Source organism: Talpa occidentalis, unplaced genomic scaffold, assembly GCF_014898055.3.
Source record: "Talpa occidentalis isolate TD23 unplaced genomic scaffold, MPIMG_talOcc4v2.1 talOcc4.5, whole genome shotgun sequence".
Classification (NCBI taxonomy): domain Eukaryota; kingdom Metazoa; phylum Chordata; class Mammalia; order Eulipotyphla; family Talpidae; genus Talpa; species Talpa occidentalis.
In genome coordinates, this window is record NW_023604861.1 from 33,629,948 (window position 1) to 33,653,375 (window position 23,428).

The 23,428-nt window shown below is 39.1% G+C and overlaps 1 protein-coding gene across 10 annotated transcripts in view; it reads left to right on the forward strand.

The window, feature by feature from the left end:
* The window catches only part of LOC129146917 (uncharacterized), a 163,837-nt gene that overhangs the window by 87,803 nt on the left and 52,606 nt on the right, over positions 1–23,428 (forward strand). For 5 of the 10 annotated variants that reach the window (XM_054701601.1, XM_054701600.1, XM_054701602.1 and 2 more), the window contains 2 exons: positions 2,647–2,836; positions 5,152–6,128. In XM_054701601.1, the coding sequence (XP_054557576.1) occupies positions 2,647–2,836; positions 5,152–5,450 (489 nt within the window). In that variant the 3' untranslated portion in view covers positions 5,451–6,128. Of the gene's footprint in view, positions 1–2,646; positions 2,944–5,151; positions 6,129–12,008; positions 12,118–13,039; positions 13,192–14,775; positions 14,897–17,689; positions 18,180–19,119; positions 19,724–23,428 lie in introns of those variants that run through there. The other 5 variants (XR_008554289.1, XR_008554287.1, XM_054701606.1 and 2 more) reach the window with 4 other exon arrangements.

Here is a 23,428-nt window from a genome sequence, read left to right on the forward strand (position 1 = left end):
AAAAAGGGAACAAACTGCTATTTAAGTTCTGTGAGAGAACAACAGAGACCCTGACGATAGGCAGTGTCTCTGACCCATAGTACAACAGAAGAAAAGTAAAGTCGGGCTATCCATTAATACGCTGTCCTGAATTCAGGAATGGTTGGAGTGGACTGGATAGGCAGGAGGTAGTATTATTTTTTTCTTAATGGCTACTTCAACAGAGATATTCCCAACTAGGAATTGTTCTTGGGGAACATTCTGTAAGATACTTGTCACACTCCAATTAAAAAAACAGATTTATTGTTAAGGGGTAGTAGAATATCAGTTTTCTTCCTCCTGCATTTTGTCTATTGTTGAAAATCTTACAAAAAGAAAAAGTTGGAGGCTGAGAAGAGCTTTTTATAAGTCTGCAGTGGGGAAATATTGCCACTTAAAAATACCATTTTTAAAAGAAAGCAGAGGTGTCAGAGACAAAGAGAAAAGGAGGGAGATGTGTCAGTCAGTCAATAGTATTTATTGAACACTCACTGTGTGGGGAGAACACAAAGGGCATAACACACTTGGTACTTGTTCTCCAGGAGCTTGGAAACTGATGGAATGACAAGCGCTAACACAAGAAAACACTTCTGTTAAAGTTCCCTCTGACTAATTGCAGCTTTTAAAGAGGCGTGTGTGTGTGTGTGTGTGTGTGTGTGTGTCTGTGTGTGTGTGTCTGTCTGTGTAAGAGAGAGAGATACAGAGACAGAGACAGAGAGAGAGAGAGAAAAGAGCACATTTAAAAAGATCTCAAAAGTAAGAAATAGGCATGGTAATGAAATCAGAGAATAAACGCCACTGAACACTGGAGAAATGATACAGGAATACAAATTATCCTGTAGCACTTTTGTCTTTCAGTTGACTCTTCTCTGAGTGTAAATCAGAAGTGGAAATATAACACAGGATACCTTTCTTGTCACTGGGACATGGAGTAACTGGCATCCTACCATGTCTGATAGCTACCGCTTCAAAGATACGCATCATATGTATTACTGTTCCACCTCAAGGAAGTGATTTGACTTGAAAATGCAGTGACAGGGAGCCATATTGGGGAACAGAAATTGTTTACATAATTGCTTGGTCTGTTGGTGAATTTAGACCTTCATTTAGAATTCATTATTTTATAAACTGCACAAAGGGATTTCCAAGTTGTCAAGCTTAGTTTGTGAAAAATAAAATAAAAAGATATGATAAAATGTCTGGCACAAGCTTTTCTGACTTTAATTTTTTTTTTCCTGCCTACTATTCATCTTCCCAGTCATAGCGGGTACTCCATCAGCGGTGATAGCTGCTATTTTCTCTGGATTTAGATCAAACAACCTCAGAACATCCATCAGGGCCATTTTTACATCCTTTCTCCTTTGATGCCAAACCCCAAAGATTCCCCATCATGTACAGTCTGCAAGTTGTTGGACTGACAAGCATTAGTAACCTTGGAATGTCACCCAGACACCAGCTTTCATCCCGGAGGAGGCTAATGAATTTTGCTGCAACCAACTTGGTCTTGAAATGATTTTTCTTTAGGTCACCTTTCATAGTTAAAATAGTTTGCTTTCTTATAGTTTACTTTTTGTCTGCTGAGTTACAGTGGCAGAGAAGAGTGAGCCCAAGGATAAAAATCCAGCGTACAATAGTCTAATCTCTACTTTAACACTGTTTATTTTTTAATCCTCTGGGCAAAACTCATTTCTCATAGTGTCCTCATCTGCTAAATACGATTATAAAATTGTAGTCCACAATGTAGAATTTTCAACTTTTAAAGCATAACATCTCCTTAAAAAATGAATACATACAATATGCATACATTTAATATATTTTTAATGTGTGTGCATAGACACACACAGATATCCAATGTGTAATTAATTATGCATGTGGCATACCTTAAAGGAGAAAATGCAGAATGATGGAAAAAAAAACTTAATATGACTTTCAATGAATTTGTATTTTATTAAGCACATTAGTAACTCTACATATGCTTTCACAGGCTAGTACACACAGGTGTTAGATATATCACTTGTCAATGTAATATTGTCATTCATAAAAACCTGTTTCTTAAGGGATAAGGGGTATATATATATATATATATATATATATATATATATATGCATTGTGGATTCATTTTTTCCAAAACTAAATTGCATAGACTGTTAAATTAAGTGTATAATAATATGAAAACTTTTGCCTGTTATCCAAAATAACTGAGTCCCACAGGCTTAAGAATCACTGCTCTTGGGCTATAATACGCAGTAACTGTTATTTCTGGGTCTGTAATTTGCTCAAGTAGACAAGAGTGTGGCCCGCGTCAAGTGTTCAAACGCAGGTTTCATGCAAATATGTAATTAATATTTGTTGAAAACTAACCACATGCATTTCACTGTGTTTACACACACATGGTTTAGGGCAGAGTAGGCCTTCACATTTTCAAAACAAAATAAAAGAATATAGGTAACCTAAGGTGTTTTTTTTTTCCCTAGTGTATGAGATCTAGTGGCCTTACCCAAATAACTGAATCTCTTCACTAGCTCCTGTCCTCACCAGCATAATAGACCTCTAGACTCTAGAATAACCCACCCACCCGGGTATTCCTCTTGGCATCTCACATGCGCTTTGTCCTTTCCTGTTCTCCAGGGGCGCCCACAGATCCACTTGAGGGCGCCCGCGCCCGCCAGGAGAAGCGCGCTCGCCCTGGGCTTCCGAAGCAGCAAACAGGTCACCCGGGGAATCGTCCTGTTCCCGGCGGGGCTTCTCAGCGATGCGCCACCGCCTTTGTCACAGGAGGAGGGGGAAGAGAGGATGCCTCTCTGTCCCATTTTATCAGGTAGGCATCCAAAGAGCAGTTGTCTCACCTAACCCCGCGAGAAAACAGCTCCCCCAACTTTGCCTGCAGGAACCTGCGGGAGCTCAAGAGGAGCCTTTGTCTGAAAGGTAGGACCTCTCAAACTTTATTGTGTCTGAATCTCCTGGTAATCTTGTTAAAATGCAAATTTTTAGTTAAGCTGCTCTGGGGCCTGTGATTCTCAATTTTCCAGGGCCAAACTGGGCATAAAATTTGAGGGGACAACAAAAAACTTCTCAGAAATCAAGGCAAAAACATTCCAAATGCAATACTAACAATATTTAACACATTATTTTAAAAACATTTATTAATAATTAAATTATATTGGCGCAATTGCTATTGCTTTATTTCTATTAACATTTAATTAATGCAATATTGATAAATGGAGTGCAGAATTTTGAAAAATCCAAATTAAAACAAAAAAATGCATAATGAGTAAAATATCCAAATTTTAAATGCAGGACTAAAGATCCCAAATGATGTTGATCAAACCACATCTTCAGCACCATGATCCCACAGTCATAAACGTTTTAATTTGCTGGGTGAGGCCATGGCACCATTCTACCAATTGTGCTTCAATCTGCTAAATTGGGCACATGCTGGGACCACTGTTACCTATACAACATCTTAATCTCACAGCAATTGTGTGAAGTCATCATCAGTGAGGAAATTTATAATCCAAAGCAATGGTTTTCAACTGGGGGGTAGGTGGAGGAACAATTTTGTGTACCTGGGGAGATTTTGCAATGCCTAGACACACTTTGAGTTGTCACAAAATCTGATGTGTCTCATGGCATTTGATAGGGAGACACCAGCATGCTACCAAACTCATAGGATGCATAGGACAACTCCCACAACAAAGAATTATCTGGTAGAAAATGTCAGTTGTGCCAAGGTTGGGAAGCCCTGCTCTATAAATAATGGATATCACATAAAGATTATACCACAGATAATAGATGTAACTGAACTTGAACTCCAAGTTTTCTGACTCTCAAGTTTTTTCTATTCACCATCTTTCTTCAGAAAGAAAGCATTTGTTTCTAAGCCTAATATGTATAAAGGTACAATAAGAAAACAAATATTCCAGAATTCTGAGGGGAAAGTCATTAGATGACAAGTTGAAAAGGGTAGGAGTTGCTACATATTATTTAGAGTTCATTATGGATTTATTTATTTATTTTAAATCTAGGTAGTCTTCATTCTTTTTTTTTTTAAACACTGATTAGCATTTTTATTTTTTTAAGATTCATTTGTTTATTTATACAAGCACTGGGTACAATCAGAAGCACAGGAGGGTGAGAGAATTCTCTGGAGCCAGAGCGGGGAACAGAACAGGCAGACCGACGAAATACACTGCTGAGGGGAGCAGTGGGCGCCGCAGGAGAGGTCTGCGCGCCATGTGGGACACTTGCCCAGGGGCCGGGGATAGAACCGGCGCTGCGGAGGCTGCGGGCAGCTTCGCAACCCAGTGCTCAACCGCTGTGCCACCGGGGAGGCCCATTCATTCTTTTTAAATATATATATATATATATTTATTTATTTATGCATACAAAAGCCGAGTGTAGGGCAGAGGTGCAGGGGTTGGGGTGAGAAGATTCACCAGAGACAGAGTGGGGAGCAATACAGGCAGATCTAGTGAAACACACTGCTAAGGGGAGCAGCGGGTTAGACAGAAGAGGTCTGCTGCATCATGTGGATTAGCTCCCTGGCTGGGATTTGAACTTGTGTTTTAAAGGCTGCTGATAGCTTTATAGTGCTGAGACTTAATCCCTTGCGCCACCAGGGAGGTCCTTAATGATTTAAACCATTACAGGAAGTTGGCTTCAACTATGTTTAATGAAAGTAGATCTTAAACCACATTATCTGGTATGGAATTGCAAAATTTAATTTATTCTTAAATTTTGTAGCATCTTAGATATGAAACCAGTAGAAATTCATTTACTTTCTAAAAATTTTCTTTCAGTTAATTCATAATATCAGATACACAAACAAATGCCTAGAAACATTTAAATGTGGGTTATAAGAATTAATGAAATGTCAATATAATACTTTCACCCATGATAGGATTGTACCTTACTCTGAATCCCTTGTGATAACAACTATTCTAAGGTATAAAATAACAATAAATGGTTTTAAAGAATCTGTAGGGTAAAGAAAATATCAGGCTTTTCTGCCCTCCCACCATCAGGATAGATGATGGATCCTTGTCCTGAATGCATGCCTGATGGCGGGCACCTGGACTAGGGTGTGGGCATAGGTAGATGGGATTCAGCTGAGTTAAGACTGTGCTTTTTAAGGGCGGCGTCACGGGGATGCCAGCAGCAGCAGTAGAAGCCGAAGCCGAAGCAGAAAGAGAAGCCGAGAAGCAGCAGAAAGAACGCCAGAGAGCCCAGATAGAGTGAAGACTTGCTGGGGGCTGGGAGGCCTGCCAGCCTCCCAGCCCCCCCAGCCAGCACCCCTGCCTGCCATATGCCTGGTGAACCCCAATAAAGGACCTGCAAAACCACTGAGGACTCTGACTCTTCCTTTACCCGGTCTGCATGGGATCAGAAAACCTGCACTGTGTCCAGTCCAGCCCTTTACAGAATCAAAGTAAAAATTTGAACAAAAAGTGGGGGAAAAACTATATTAGTAAATAATTATTGCAGAGCTGTGAATTGTTTGCCTGTTGTCTTTTAGCTCTAAGACCACCTTTCCCTGTTATGTGGTGCTAGGCTAGGATTCTACAAAATACATTTCCCTGACTTCCTTGTTGGTTACCTTCTGTTAGATTCCTGAATGGAAATAGACAGGAGACTGTAAGGCAGATGGAAAAGAAAAGGTAGTTCTGTCTTAGTCCCTAGCAGCTGCACAGCCTCCAGTTTTTTATTGACACTCCCAACAACCCCATGTTTTATTCACCCTTGGGGGCCAACAGCAGCAATGGGTGTGGTTGGGGTTTCCCCTAAGCCCAGAGTTGCTGATAACCTCTAGCAGTTTTTAATACAGGTTTCCCCTGCTAAACAAAAGCTTACTGTTTCTATTTGCTATGATTTGGTAGGTTATTTTTTGAGTCTGGGAATGCTAAAAAGATTCCAGATACATTAATGGCAATAGCTTTTCCACACCCAGAAAATAAACTACCAGATCCTATCCAATAGGAATGTTCTACCTTCTGATCGTGAGGGAAACCTGTATTAGAGCTATATCAGCATTTCCAATTTTCTTTTACAGACTTGAAATTTTTGTGATAATAAGTCCCTGTATGAAATTCTCTCTGCTTGAAATACCTATTCTGGCTTCTGTTTTCCTGATGGAAACCTAGATATAAGACATGATAGCAATTAAAAAAAATAGAATATAGACAATATAACATCAAAACGCAAGCAAGGGTGTTGATTACACCTTTTCATATGCAGCTTTTCAGGCAAGAGTTCTCTAGTGATCCTCCTAGAAATAGCAAATTTAAAACATTACATTGCATGGTTGGTTGCAACAAAATAGGTGCTCATAAAAGGGGGATATTTCTTTGCCATTCAAGCTTTCTTTTTTACCAGTCAGAGGAAGTCGAAGATTGGGCAGATCAAAATTATTTTAAAAAAGATTCCAGCTGTTTGGCCAAAAGTAGCACTGTCTGCAATGTATTTCCATAATATATCTCAACCAGATGTTAACTAAAGTTTTTTCCTTTTTAAAGAGCAATGATGCCTATCCAAGAGAAACCCTTTAATCATCCATTCTCCCTTTGGGAAGTTACTGCTCGCAAATGCTGAGGGCCCAAATGATCTTGTATGAATAGATATAAGTGACTATGTGAAACCTACATTATTCTACTTCTTTCTGTTTATTTTTACAAATACTTCTCAGTTTTTCTGTACATCCCGGATGTTAAGTCTTAAAGAAATTTGAATATTTTGGCAGCCTGGTTTCAGTCATCTAAATTATGCTATATCATAACTGTGAATGTTTTCCCTAAAACACAGAATCCTAGGACTGGTGAAATTTTGAATATTCCAACAATCATTTTATTCTGTACAAATGTAGCAGTTAGTAATTTTATACCATTTTCAATGACATTTGGTATGTAGGTAGTAGATAAATGTATCTGTATCTTTATAAAGCTAGTTAGACATCTTACAAAATATAGTACCTTATTGTTCATGTTATTCATGTTAGAGGAAAATGTTTTCTAGACTTCATTCACATGATCACATTGAGTGAGGTCAATAGTTAATAGAACTATTTTATGACCACTCTGCAGATTACCAGTGGTCTAGCACCATGAACAATACAGTGAATACAAACCAATATCTTGGATACTAACAGGGGTAACAAGGGATCATAAAATATGGAACCCTACTTCATTTGTTAAGTATCTTTATTGGTCACTATCAGGGAGATGATGGGATAATCATTTGTCTTTAAATCAGTGTGATAAATTTTATAAATACATGCCCTGTGGAGAGCTATTTGTGCTGCACTGAGACATGCTTATGCAACAGATAATTTATGGAAAAGAGGCCTTGTGGAAGTTAGGGAAATAATTACAGTGACCTCTGGCATTGGTCTGTTATCTTACTTGGTCTAAGTTCCTTCCAAGAGAACAAAGCCTGAGATCTAGACTTTTGTCCAGGTGGTTTACTTTGGAAGTGATGCCAGGGAACAGATGTGAAGGAGCAGGGACATGAAAACAGGAAGGTGGAGAAGAAAAATCAAGAGTCTGTCATTGACTTCGTTACCACTGTGGGCATGGAGCTCTTCCCCTGGTATCTGCTGAGTGGCCAAATAGAGTGGTCCACCCAAAAGGCCATGGGGAGAAATACTTCTCCATTAGCTCTAGAGAATCTTTATCTTTTTGGTTGCAACTTGCCCATTGGGAGTTAACTAATGCCTGCTTCTAAGACCATAGTGTCACGTTCCACAGCATAAGGAGCCAAAAGTGAGAAAAGTGGCACTTTCAACAACAAATGGGTCAGAGCTTGCACAAGCCATGTCTATAAAAGGAAGAAAGACCAAGAGGACAAGAGGCAGTGCCCAAGGGGAGTCTCACAGGGCTAAAGTCTAGAGTAGGGTTTAAGCATGAAATCTTCAACAAAAGAGATTTGACCTTCTATAGTCAATGTTTTATTAAGGAAGTGCCTGTAATATTCCCTGGTCCATGTTTCTTATTTCTGTGAAACTTCTTATTTTCATACACGTTCTGCTGCTGTGAACTAATTTACTTCTTAGTTCATGTGTAAATGATATGTCATGAGCTTTGAGAAAAAGGAAATTTTGTAATCTTCATTTAGTCTGGTTAGGATTTTAATCCTTATTGTTTACCATAACTATTCACAGGTCCACCCCTACCTTGGGGCCAGGGGGAGGGAGCCAAATATATTTTGAAAGAGCTTCTATCACTGTCCTAATGATTTATACCATCCTTTAAAAGAAATCCTGGACCTCTAATAAGACTGATTTGCCCACCAGGTTGTCCGCCAGGAATTGGCAACTGGTCCCAGTATTCCATGACAGCTCCGCTGAGGAGCTTCATGGAGAGAGTGGCTGACCCACACTTATAGGATGGGGGGAAATGATTGGCGAGCACCCCAAAGAGGAGAAATGGACCCAGAGCCCATACAGCTTTGGTTTGGCTCAGGGTGCCCTGCAGAGATTGCACTGCTTTGCTGGCTGGTCCCAGCCACCAAATGAGGACTTAGAACATTTGAGGAAGATGGTCTAAAACACCAGGGGAATGAAAAAGAGAGGAACTGAGGTTGCCCCTGGCCCAGGACCCAGAGGTTTATACTGGGGACCAAAAGTGACACTTGTTCTCCTAGCCACCTGCTTTTTCAAGAGTGTCTTTCCCAGAGACCACATCACTGTTATTCTGCAGACTAAACACTTGGCAAAATGGATTTCCCCTTTGTGTGCTAATGCCAAGCATTTATAAATTGGACTTTATGTAGTGCAGAAATATGTACATATATTGGAAGCCTGTTTTTATCAAGGGGCAACTCATTAGCAGTATTAAAACACCATCTTCATACTTTATACCTTACTCTCCAGACATTCATATTCTACTTAGAATGTACTCCTGGATTTGAATAGGATGGAATGTATTTCATTTTTATTTGATCTTTAATGGAATCTATAGGTAACTATATATATATATATACACACATATATATTATATATATTTACTTTTCTTTATCCTTAAAGAGGTCTTTTTTATTTTAACAGTTGGTTAATATTTCTTAAAAACTATGTTGATGTCACAGATTCTATGGACAATAACATTATCAAGGTCATATATGCAGATATTGTCACATACACCCTTGCTTAAGAAGACAGCATTAATGTTTCTGTTACTGTTGAACTATTTCTGTTTCTATGAGGTTAACATATAAAAATGTATTATTCATGAAAGAAAATGCATTTCATATATTTTTCCAATTGTTATTATTGTTCTAGAGGGGGAAATAAAGGAAAATGGTGGTAGTTGTAGAAATGCATCCTTATTCAGAACTTAATATACAATACCAATTTAGACTACTTACCTTCTTCAACTTTAAACCTTTCATTAAACTGCAAAGCTTGATGTCAGCTAAACTCTATAAATGTTAATTTAAGGTCAAGGTGCTCCTGGGAAGCATTTGAATGCTTAGAGCAGAGCCCAAGAAAACTTCTTTTCAAAGATTTATGGGATGATATGGCTTCTTTTTGAAAAAAAGAGGAACTCTATTTCTACTTTTCCAATCACTTTCTATTTCAAGCTCTAGGACACACTTTCCTTTATGGATCTCTCTGAGATATTTAATAGCATTCTGGAGATGTTAAAATGCAAATTTTTTCCATGTGGAATGTATAGTGTCTCTCCAATTTAAACTTCATTTAGGAATGCCAAATGCTTTGTATGGTGGGGAATGAATCATCTGTAACTCAGGAACACCTTCGTCCATAGAGATAGCCAAAACACAGATACATCATTTTCAATATCAAATCATCATGAGGTAGGATGATTAGCCAATAATCACTTTTTCTGAAACTAAATCATGTACCAAATGCATTTAAGATTTGGTTCAAAGAGGCCCAGGGTCCATGAATCAGAACACATTCCTTCTTTTTAGGCTACCAGAGAGGTTCTTTCAGGGGGATCTGGAACCTTTTTGATCAAGAAGGGGGAACTTCTCCATTTATTATTTGTCTGGATGCCATAAATCCACTGCATTCTATGTATGAATGTAAGGTACTAAGAGTGAGGATCAGGGAGGCATCATCACCGTAGTCAGACCTGCCTCTGAGATATCTAGATTGCCCATGTTTACTGTCTCTCCTAGGTAGGCACTGTCTACAGCCACAGGTGAAGAAAAGCAGATATAGATGGTTTCTTAAGCATTTTACATAACATTTTATGTAACCATCATCAACTAGATAAAGTGATGAAAGGCTAACAGATATACAGACTACCCACAGGTTTATTAGGTGGCTTGACTCAACATCGTTATCCATAACAGGATGATGTTGATTAGCCAGGGAAGTGAGATTTTTTCTCTCAGAAATATAAAAGTGGAAAAAAAAAAAAAACCCAGAGTTGAGCAATTACCAGAGGGGTTGAAGGTGAAAGAATACACAGAGAAGGCTGTTTGCAAAGACCACGAGGCAGTAAAGGTTATAAATGAGCAGGAGCTCTAATAATGCCAGAGTCATAAAGAAGAAAATGAGCATGCAGAGAGAAATTCCTCAGAAATATCAGGAGAGAGAAGTTAAGTCATGTTAATTACAAAATACCGAAATACAAACCATCACCATGAGGCCTAGTTGTAAGCTTTTTCTAATTCCCTGAAATACTTGCTGTCCTCATTTCCTTGTGTGTGTGTGTGTGTGTGTGTTTTCTTTAGTTTCTCATTAGTTGAGATAACCTGAGTTTTTTCACAGTACCAACAGAAGGGGACATGATGGTAGCTTATAACTTTGAACTTACACTCTTCTGGTGGAGGACTGTTGCGATCACATGACTGACAAAAGGTTAAATCATGCGCACTTAAGAATAATCATCACTTTCCTGTGGAAAGTTCAGTCTAAATAGTGATTCTCCAATTTTGGAAGGGAGGGGGAAGCAGGTGTGCTTGTATAGGGTAAGTAAAAATTATCAGGTTTTTCTGCCCTCCCGCCATTAGATTAAATGCATGCCCGATGGCGGACTCCTGGAGTAGGGTGTGGGCATGCATAGGTGGGTGCACCTGGGCTGAGACTGGCTTATAAGCGTGGAACTGGAACCAGACCAGAAGCTGAACAAGCGAGAGAAGGAGAATGAGCAGAAGCAGAAACGAGACCACGAGAGAACGCCGGAGAGCGCAGAAAAGGCGAAGATTCGCCGGGGTCCCCTGGAACCTCTGTGTAGGGTAAAGAAAATGTCAGGCTTTTCTGCCCTCCCGCCATCAGGATAGATGATGGATCCTTGCGGTCCTGAATGCATGCCTGATGGCGGGCACCTGCAATAAGGTGGCATAGGTGGATGGGATTCACCTGGGCTAAGACTGGGCTTTTAAGGGCGGCATCACAGGGACACCAGCAGAAGAAGCCAAAAGAGAAGCAAAAGCAGCAGAAGCCGAGAGAGAAGCAGAGCCATAGGAAGAGCAGAGAGAATGTGAGAGAAAGTGTAGAGGCAGGAATGACCACGGAGCAGGTTTTCTGATCCAGCAGACCGGGTAAAGGAGGAGTCAGAGTCCTCAGTGGTTTTTGCAGGTCTTAGATTTACCAGGCACATGGCAGGCAGGGGTGCTGGGGGGCCGGGAGGCTGGCAGTTCTCCCAGCTCCCAGAAGTCTGCACTCTATCTGGGCTCTCCAGCCTTCTCTCTCTCTCTTTCTCTCTCTCTCTCCTGCACATGGAAGAAAGATTCTGGAATGAAACCACTTCTTGAAGACTTTGACCTGCACATTTACTGCAACTAATGTTGCCCTCTCATTAGAAATTCATTCTCTCATGGAAAATCTTGTCTAAAATAGTCAAAGGATGGGCATTAAATCTGTCTTGTTTATGATGCCGTGGGATAGAGTACTGGAGTAAGAACAGGAAGTGAGAGCACTTTACTACTCTGGGCCTCAGTTTCCTCATGGTTAAAGTGTGTGGTATGATTAGGTAAACATTAAGACCCAGTTCTAAAATCTGAAAGTCTCTTATTTGCCTTGGCAGGTGAGAGGTCTGCTTTCCATGGGACAAAGGGATGGAAAGAGCATTTTTCAGATAAGAACTCAGCGATCATTGGATTTAATTACCATATGGAAATTTCCAAGGCTGACAGGTGTGTAAATATTGAGCCATGGTCTGCTCAGACTCCATAATATTTTGGCCTCATCAGATTTATAAGACATACATATGCAAGAAAGGGGATAATTCCCCTTATGAGTCTAAGTAATTAATAACCTATCCAGAAGTCAAAGAGTAGCCTGAGCTGGTATATATCTCCCTCAGGTGAGATAAAATTAAAGCATGTGTCCTGCCCTTGGGTCCCACAGTTTCCCTGGTGGCTGTTGGCTCCAGTTGCCCAAATTAAACCACTTCTGTAAAGCTGGCCCTCTGAGCAGGCACCCATCCTCAGCCTCCCACCTGCCCAGTCAAACTCTAGTGAGGAAGAGGGTCCCTCATCATAATTAACATGCTTTAGGCTTCTCAGACAGATTCATGCTTCAAGATGAGAAGAAAGGAGCTTGTCGAAGTTGTCATAGTTGGGGTTCCCCTCAAAGTAAAGCCTGAGGCAAGAATTTGGTTTTATTTGGGTGTGTGCCTGGGAAACCATGAAGGAGAGGAAGGCAGGGTGACAGGAACAAGAAGGCAGTTCTGTATTGCTGGCAGCTGGAGCCAGATCCCGGCAGGGGACCTCCAGGAGCCAGAATAGAACATGTGTTTAAAATGATTCCACCTGAGGTGTAGTTATATACCAGTTTTTGGTTAGACTTTGCTTGAGGGTTGAAGAGGAGAGTCAAATTCTTGCAACTTGAAGTTGAAGCTACAAAGTGGGTTCTGGCAGCAAGAGAAAATTCAAGGCAAAGAAATGCAGGTGCTCGCAGTTAGAAATCACTGAAGCAGTAAAGGCAAGGAGAATAGATAGAGGGAAGACAGGATGTGTTATGAGTATGCTGGAATTTTTGCACATTTAAAATACACGAAAGAAGAAACAAAAGCCAGACTCCTCTTAAATTCAGCCAAGTGGCCCTGTGTTCTAGCTGTCTGCCCAGCCACCCTCATGAAGTTCGCCAGATGCAGCTTTTCTTGCCATGGAGGAATGTATTGCTCAGGATCTGTGGGATGTTTCACCCTGAAGTTGGAATTTTGCCCAATGCTGAAAATCAAGAAGCCTGGTCATTGTTGCCCATTGGTAAGAAATATTTCTTATTTACTTGTATATTGCCACTCTCTAAAGGATATAAAACAGATTTGTGGCCTTATAGTCTTTTAGAAACTTTCACGTTTTCTAACAGTCACTTCATGGAGATGTGTGCCATATATGCAGGCAGAGACAGGGATCTTACCTCCTCACATTTTTGTATAGCATTATTTGAAAGTTTCTTCACTCATCTATTAAAAAAATACCTAGTTATCCTCTATGATAAACTGGACCTGTGTTAGCATCTGGGAATACAATGATGAATAAGACCTTTACACTCAAGGAACTTTTATTCTAGTAAAAAAAAATAAATAGCCAAGCACAATACAGTGTGATGAGCTCATTGATTAGATGCATAGAGAGATTGCTTCCACATGAGGGGGGGCAGTGAGTCTTGGGGCATGGTGGACCAGAGAGAAGAATATGAATTTATAAGGCTAATGGCAAAGTAAGTGTGTGTGTGTGTGTGTGAGAGAGAGAGAGAGGGAGAGAGAGAGAGAGAGAGAGAGAGAGAGAGAGAGGATTCTTTTTGTATGACTATATGTATGAATTCTGAGGGCAGGGCAGTTGTTTCTGGCAGAGGGAGCACAAGAAGCTCAGGGATGAGAAAGAAATGATGACTTAGGAAAATGGCAAGTAGGTCATTAAAACCAGAACTAAGGTGGAAAGCAATGATAGAAACTTGAGATGGAAGCAGAGATAAGACTGAGGATATTGGAAAGTTGCTGAAGGCTTTTTAGCGGGGAAAATGACATGATTGGGTTTCCTTTTTGGAAAATTACTGGCTGCTTTCTGGATGAAAGAGGGGAAACAGCAAAGGTGGAGGCCAGAAGACCAGCCCTGAGACAGTGGCAGATGTTTGGATGAGAAATAGTGGAGTTCTGGATGAGGTGGTATCAGTGGCATGGAGTAAAATAGACTGTTGGGGCCTCCCTGGTGGCGCAAGGGGTTGGAGCGCAGCCTATGGGGCTGTCTGCAGCCACTGCAGCACAAATTTGATCCTCCAGCTGGCCAGGGAGCAGCCCACATGGCGCAGCATACCTCTCCTGGCTCACCCACTGCTCCCCTCAGCAGTGTACTTCAGTCTGTCTGCCTGTTCTGATCCCCACTCTGTCTCTGGTGAGTCCTCTCACCCCCCATACCTTGGGCCTGTGCCCCAGTCTTGTATGCATAAATAAATAAATAAATAAATCTTTAAAAAAAAAAAAAAGTAGACTCTTATCTGCTCAGGGATGCCAAGGAAAGCTTGAATAAGAATGGCCTTCGTCTATTTGTATTCTATACATATTTCTATGGTTGCATTTATCATGACCTATTATAATTGTTTGCTTGTATGTCTATTTCCCCACAGAACAGCAACTTCCCTGAAGGGATAAATGCTTCTTTAAAAAAAAGTCTCGTGTTCAGTCAGCCAGTTCTCTGTCTGGTACATGATGATTTCCTAAATATTTTTTGAAAAATAAATAGGTACCCTATTTATATATTTCACCCATTCTTCCTCATTCTACTTTAAGGGACTTATTTAAACCTGTTCCATACTTCAAGTCTCTTCAGAGCTCTGCTTTTTTCTTCCAGGTTCAATGTAATCCTTTTGGCACTTTTGCGTCAACCTTGCTTTTGAATCCTTCACCGTCTGAGTTCACCTAGTTATGTTCAACTGATGGACTCTTAAAAGAGAAAAGGCAAACGCCATAAGGTGAGTGCAACATTGTAATTTATAACAAATATATACATAGTCGTTGTAATTTATAAGATAAAAAAATACAAATTTGGTTATTCAGATGACCAAAATGTATTTCTTAGTCACATCAGTCTTCATCCACAGTTTCTGGCTCATAGCTTCCCAAAGCCTTAGAATTTCCTAATTGTTGAGCTTGATAAAGGTGTTTCCTGTTATGTTAATGAAGTGACTTTGGAGAAGCACCCAAGGATGAAGGCAGGTTGCCAGGGGAACCAACCATGTGATTAGAGGGTTGGAATTTTCAGTCCGACCTCCAGATCTTTGGGAAGGGGAGAGTAACTAGAGATCAAATCATTTGCCCATGGTCAGTGATTTAATCAACCATGTTTACCATGTTTATGTAATAAAAACTTCATTAAAAGCCCAGAAGGACTTCAGAGAGCTTCCATGTTGGTGAATACCTAGAGATTTGGGAAGAAAGGAGAAACAAGGAAGCTCTCAACCTTTTCCCCGTACTTTGCCTATGCTTCTCTTCCATTTGATTCTTCCTGAATTATATCCTTTGTAATATATCATCAATCCAAAGCATAATAGTGTTTTCTTCGATCTTTAGCCTTTCTAGCAAATTAATTAAAGTGGAGGAGAGAGTCATGGGAACCTATGATTTATAGCCAGTCATTCAGAAGCACACAGGTAACAATGCTGGCCTGTGGCAGGCATCTGAAGCATAACAAGTGGATTGGGGGAACCTCCAATGTGTAAGCAGTTGTCAGAAACACAAGTAACAGCCTGGACTTGCAGTTGTCCTCTGAAATGGAAGGCAGTCTTGGGATACTGATGCCTTCACCTGAGGAATCTGATGCCATCTCCGATAGCATTGAATTCCGTTCTCTCATACCCTGCTGGTGTTCAATAGTTGTTTGTTGGCGTAGGAAAGTCTCCACACACGCTCACATTGGAACTGAGTCCAGGAACCCTACAAAGTAAGTGAGATTGAAAAGATCTCACCAATATTATACTGTTGACCAATTTCCACATGCAGCCTACTCGATTCTTTTCCTGAAAGGCCAAGCTAGAGACTAAAGCAAAAAGAAAGTTCTTCAATGAAACTATAACAGTTACCCCTACTTTTTACAATAATGTCTTCTATGTAAAAATTGGGAGAGTATGCAGAGGTAGAAGAAAGGGATCCTCTGAGCAAAGGTGGACCCAGCTCTATTAGAAAACAGGCTAAGGAGAAACAGCTAATGGAAATGAGAACGTGAGTGTCTACACTGTAGTCTATCCCCCAGGCTGCCAGAGCACAGAGTACCGACTTCAATCCTACTCACAAGTTACCAACTGGCTCTTTCTCATATAACTAAAGTATTTAACATTCCCTGTCAATTTCTTTAGATATATATATGTATAAGCACATACCTTCTAGCAGGAGAAGAAGAGAGACAGCAAGCAATATTGAAGAATAAAAGTTCCATTGTTCTGTTGCTTCTAAAGTAATTGATGGAAATTATATGGTAATTTACATATGGGAGATTAGCAGAGTATCCCTTTATTCCTATTAATATATTTTCCCTTCCTAATTATAAAGATTTGAATCTTTTTAAAACAACTTTATACAAAACATTTGTGTGGATATAAGAACTGCATGTTAAATGCTAATTCTGGATGAGTTATTTGCATAACCTTACAAAGGAGCTAAATTGCTTGTATTTAATAATAAATAGAGAGTTTAAAAAGGATTGCGGATATCTTGAGAGAATGTGAAATAGAAAAAAAAATTTGCTTCTATTTTAAGATAGGGAATTTTTTTCCACTTTGAATTTAAAACTACTCACCCTCTAGGGAAAACTTGTCCTAACATTTCGATAAGCTTAATATTCCAAGGCTCCTACCACATGACAATTTCAAATACATTGAAGGTGAAGAGCTAATGGTTTTAAGAGAACATGGATAATTTTCAAAATAACTTTATATTTGGAAAATGGAAACTTTAGAAGATTATAGATTCTGTATATGATAGAAAAATGGAGAGAAACAGAGAAATTATCCAGAGAATTCAAGGAGAATCAAAATTCATTACAAAGATGAGAGATTTTTCTTTCATGTATGTGATTTTACAGTGTCCACGACTCAGATGGCAGTCATTAATTCTGCAGATGAGCAGGAGAAACATGCTAGTAGATAAACCACATGGGAAATAACAAATGTGTTAAAACATCTAATTTAAGCCTTATGCTTTTTTAAAGTCCTGACCTAGTCCTGCCTTCAATACAATAGACACTTCATCCTTCTCTTCCTTTCTTCCCTCAACTTTTTGCTTAATTAACTCCATGCTGCCTTAGTTTTCCTTCTTTCTCTGCCAAGTCCTCTTCTGACTCACCTGCAGATCTCTTCAAAAAAAAAATTTTTTTCCTGAAGTAATGTTGGTTTATAACATCATGTAGGTTTCAGGTATACATATGGTAACTTCACATCTGCATAATCTTCATTATGATTCTCACCCAAAAGTCTAATTTCTCTATAACAGTATACTGTTGAGCCCCTTATCTAATTTGCCCACACACATCCCCCTTCAGTGCTGGTGAACACCATTTTGTACTCATAATCGCAGTGTTTTCCTGTTGTTTGTAGACCCTTCTTTCTCTCTTTGGCCTCCACTTGTTGGCATTTAGTTCAATCTTAAACCCTCTTTTTTGTTTATCATTCTCTCTCTGGGGATCTCTTCACTTCCCAAGGCTTTAACTTCCATCACTATGTTCTGAATACCAGCTTAACTCTAAAACCTTTCCTCTGAATTCTGTTTTGCAGATGTCTGCTAACCCTGCCTTCTCAGATGTTTGCCAGCATCTCAAATGCAACAAGTCAATCCACAACTCCACTAGCCACTACAGTACACCAGTGTTTCCACTCCAGCAACTTGCACCACATTCATGCCTTCAACTGACATCTACATATCTCTGTTGCTGCTGTATTGAAATAGCATGTCAAATCTTTCTAGTGTTTTTCATTTTCACCACTGTCATCCTAGTCTAAGCCACCATCTCACAGTCTGTTTTGTTGACATCTATGAGTCCACTGAAACTAGTGTCTCTTTCAACAAGTTTTTCCACAACAACAAAAAAGTAACCTTTACCTGTCATAAACCATTACTTATTGCCTCTCCTTAGAATTAAAAAGAAGAATCTATACCCTATTGCAAAATTAGCTACTCTGGGTTGCTACAAATTTGATCTGATCTATGAATATGTCACTTTTGTATTACAATCCTTGCAATGATTTTACTGCAGGAAAATAAAACCTAAACCCCTTATAATGGTGTTAGTGAATGAAGGTTTGTGTTCCCCACCCCCAACCCCCAATTCATATGTTGAGGTCTTTTAAGGTTTTTATTTATACTATAAAATTATTTTATTTTTTATTGAGGTAAATTTGGTTTATAACACTGTATCTTAGAAGTCTAGGTTCATATCTCTTCAAGTGTATTTTACTACACGATTCCCACCACCAAGGTACCAATAATGCTCCATAGTCCATTGGTTGCCTTCCACTCGTTGCTCCACCCCTGCCCCTCTGGTGACCTCAGTACTATGGTCAGATTCCAAGGATTTGTTTTGTCCATTCCTTTGCTTTGTTTCTTTATAGTCTACATATGAGTGAAAGCATCTAGTATTCATCTTTCTCCTTCTGACTTCCTTAGCTTAACATAATCCCCTCCAGCTCTACCCATGTTGTCACAAGTGGCAGTTTTATTTCTTTTTGCAGTTTATTTCTGTCTTCCATTGTGTATATCAAATGAGTATTTTTATATTTTTCATATAGATATCTAGGAATGGGATTGCTGAGTCTACTTTTAATATTTTGTGAGATTGCCATGATGTTTTCTGTAGAGGGTGGACCAGTTTACATTCCCACCCAAAGCATAGAAGTTTACCTTTTTCTTCACACCTTCAACAATGCTTGTTGTATCTGGTCTTTTTGTTTGGGTCATTCTCACTGGTGTGAAGTAATAGCTCATTGTGGTTTTGATGTATGTTTCCCTGGAGATAAGCGATGATGAGCATTTTTTTATGTGCCTGTGGTCATCTTTGGAGAATTCTTTTTGTAGTTCTTTTGCCCATTTTGTTTTATTGTTGAGTTATATGAGCTCATTGTAGATCTTGTATACTGACCCTTGTTGGATGTATGATGTGAAAGTGTTTTCTCCCATTTGGTGAAGTGCATTTTCTTTTTATTTAAAGATTTATTTATTTATCATTTATACAAGCACTGGGTACAGTCAGAAGCACAGGAGGGTGAGAGAATTCACCAGAGCCAGAGTGGGGAACAGAACAGGCCGACTGACGAAGTACACTGCTGAGGGGAGCAGCGGGCAGCAGGAGAGGTCTGCGAGCCATGTGGGACCCTCACCCGGTGGCTGAGGACCAAACCAGCGCCTCAGAGGCTGCAGGCAGCTTCGCAGCCCAGTGCTTAACTGCTGTGCCACCAGGGAGGACCAAAGTGCATTTTCATTTTAATGATAGTTCTCTTGCCTTGCAAAAACCTTTCATTTTGATGTAATCCCATTTGTTTATATTTGCTTGTTTCTCTTGCCATTGGAGCAACTCTCCAGAGACATCTCTAAAGCCAATGTCATGGAGTGTTTTGCCTGTGTTTCTCCTATATATTTTTATGTATTTAGATCTTATGTCCTAGTCTTTAATCAATTTTCAATTAATCTTTGTATATGAAGTGAGACAAGGTCTAGTTCCTTTCTTTTACATGTGGCTGTCCACTTTACCCAACACCATCTGTTGAAGAAACTTTTCCTTTCTCCATTGTATTCTCTTGACTCCTTCATCGTAAATTAACCATCCATAAAAATGTGGGTTTATTTCTGAGTTCGCAATTCTATTTCATTGATATGTGTGTATACTTTTATTCAAATGCCATACTGTTTTGATAAATATTGCTTTCACTATTAGGTGTTTTCATAGTTTCATATGAATGTCAGCAATGTTTGCTTTATTTCCTTGAAGAATGCCATTGAATTTTGATAGAAATTACATTAAATCTGTATATTACTTGAGTTCAGATAGCCATTTTAACAATGTTAAATTATTCTATTTCATGAGCATGAAATATCTTATATTTCTATGTTTATATGTTGAAATCTTAACCCCTAATGTGATAGCATATGAAGTGGAGCCTTTAGGAAGTAGTTTAGGTCATGAAGGTGGAGTTATTATGAATGAGATTAGTGTCCTTATAAAAAAGACCCTAGAGAGTTCTCTTCCCTGTTTTCCATGTGAAAACAACAAAAAGATGGAACCTTGAATTGGAATCTCACAAGATACTGAATCTTCTGGCACTTTGATATTGGACTTCCTGGCCTCCAGAACTATAAGAAAAAATGTATGCTTCTAAAAGTTACTCAGTCTATGGTATTCTGTTACAGCAGTCTCAACAGACTGAGACCAATTCTCTATAAAGACCCCATTAACCCATCTCCTATCCCCACACATTTCTTATTTCTCCCCAGGCACATTGACCTCTTTCAACCCACCAGATTCCCATGCTTTTACTGTTCATCTAGTGGGAATAAATATCCCCAGGATTTTTACAGGTCAGACTCTTCCAATTCTCAGCTTAAATGCCACTCCCTCAGAGAGGTGTTGTCTGCCTACTCGTTCTGAGTAAGCTTCCTTCTACAGTGTACGTGTATTATTCTACTTTGTTTCCTTCAAACAAACTGATCACAATTGCATTTTCTATTTTTTCTTGTTTACTTATCTATTGATTGCCACTTATAGCTAAACTGCTAACATCCTAAGAACAGGGATTATATTTGTTTTACTACCTAATTGTTCAGAGCCTAGCATAGAGCCATTCAATAAATATTTGTACAGTGAAAGAAAGAATGAATAAATGAACGGTCTGAGCACAATTACAGAGTTAATATATTCTATAAAATTCTTGGCAAGTGAGTGAAACTAGTCAACTGCTTAATATCTGAAAACTCAGTCGTGGATGGATGTCATTTGGTACTTGAGACTTGATGCACTTTAGGAAAGAAATTATGATCTATAGCAATATTTTCATATCTGGAGAATATTAAAAGTTTTGGAATGTAGCCTTTCAAAATGTCAAGTGCCTATTGTATTGAAGTTTTTAATGTTTTCCAATGATTTAAAGCTAAATTGCTTTCTCATTATTTACTCACAAAACCCTTGCATGCCCTCAAGGAATAGAGGCAAGTCCTATAAATAAAGACAGGGAAGTCTGCAGATGGAGACTGAAGTGGGCTGTTTGCGTAGATCTCCAATTTTCCTGGCATGAGACAGGAAAATATGGCAAGGTGACTGTGGAGTAGAATTATTCATCAGTGTCAGTTGGGTCACAAGCCTTTTTAACTCAGAGGATATGATTCAATAACCCTTATATTCAACCTGTTCATCTGATACTGTGGACTTCCATTTTTTTCTCTATTCTATTGAATTTTCCCCCTAGGTCCTAAATATTGCTCTGGAGTTATCCAGAACAATTATGTATGCAAGAATGATGTAAAAACCTTGGCAATTCAAAACAAACAAATATATTGTGACCTGCCAGGGAATAGCCTCTGCCCCACTGATTTCTCTGAGTGGCATTTCAAAGCCCATTACTTAGCCCTACTCAGACAGATATCCCACTGCAATCAACATCCTTCTTGTATGATACTCAATAGGGATTTTGCCTTAATAAGAATATAGAATTGGATTCTTAGTGATAATTATGATAATAATTTTCAAAGGACAAGTCTTTTCCTTAATAAATAATCCTTCTCTAAGTGCAAGCATCCTTGAATCTTATCTCTGCTGTTTTTCAAAAGGAGCATTTTAAAAAATCAATTTTGATACTTGAGACTTAAGCAAGGATAAGTGGAACTCAGAAATGACAGATTCTGCTTTTATGTGAATATGGATGTGTACCTGGTGCCAACAGTAGGGGGGAAATAAGCAAATTTATTTATTAAGTTCTTCTTTAGTCTTATGATGCCAAAGATAACCTCAGATTTATATTAAATAAAATATTATTGAGAACCTTTGCTCTAAATTAATTAAAACCAACAGAAGCTACCATATCAACATATTTTCATTGTTTTCATTGGAAAACAAGGCAGATGATATTTGGATTGCTTAAGGTGATTTAACTCCTATTTCCATCAGTCATCTTCACAATCTACCTCCAAAAATACATAATTAAGTGAAAACAGAGTATTTGCTAGGCTATAGCTATAAGTCCTTAGCTCTCCCTTACATTCACACATTGCTTTGAAGTTTCTCATGTATGTGAATTCAGGATCCACCACTGGAGACTAGCAATATGGTAAGGCAGTTAAAACAATACAAAGATTCTGAAAGAATGAGAAAAAAAAACTGGTTGGGAGGCAGTGGGAGTTCATACAGGGTTCTCATGACACTGTGGCTACACCATCACAGTTCAATGCAGATGCCTAAATCTCAGTGCTACAATGGTAAGAGCACTAAACAGTTGAGGGAGCAGGGATCTACTTCAGTCATGGATCAGCTGTGAATACTTACCCAAGCTTTCAGTGTCCTCATCTTAAAATTGTATACTGAGAAGATAGAGTGGACATTGTTTCCCTATTTTTCCTATTAAATACAACTTTAAGACCCTGGTCTTTATAGAAAAGGCAAACATAAAAAGGTATTAAAAGTGGAGTGAAGACAGACCACCAAGAGTCTTTGGGACATGAGAAAAGACACAATGTTAAGTTCCCTCCGTTTTCTCTTAGCCTCATGTAACCCAGACTTGAGGAAATGACACTGGGGGCAGGGAAGAAAAGCCATAACAAAGACCAGAAAAGGAGTAAGATGGGAAACTTTGAGACAATAAAAGCCATGTGCCACAGAAAAGACTGATCCTACCCCCCACTCAAGTTAGCAAAAGTTGTATGAAATGAGAAGCTGAGACTTTGATTCATACATTGCTATATTAAGAAGCTCCAACATCACCACCAGGGCAAAGTAGAAAGCAAGAACATTCATTCCCTACTGATGAGTGATGAGCCTCCTCCTGCAATAGAATCACTGGAGACTACCAGGGAGTTTAGTTATATCCTAATTCATCAGTAATAAGGTATCCCACTCCTTCCCTCTGAGGGTGGTATCAAAGGAAATCTAAAAGAGAATTAGAACTTTTCACCATCAACCATCAGTAACAAGACCATCCTCATTGCAATATTAGTGAAGACTACAAAAGAAGTCAAAAACCCCACTTTCAATACCAAGGAGGGTCCTACCACCTGTTGTCAACAGGTTTTGAGTAGCTCTAGAGGCTACTTCCCACCTGGCTGAAATGAAAGGAGGTAACTTTCATTTCCCTGAAAGAGTGGTATCAGAGAAAGACAGGCTTAAATAAAAGCCAGAGTCTTAAAAGGCTTAAATAAGATGCAGAGTCTACTAACAAAATGCAAAAATGTCTGAATTTCCATTGAAAATCATTCATACCAAGAACAAGGAAGATCTTAAGCTGAATTAAATTAAAAAAACCCAACTATTAATAGAT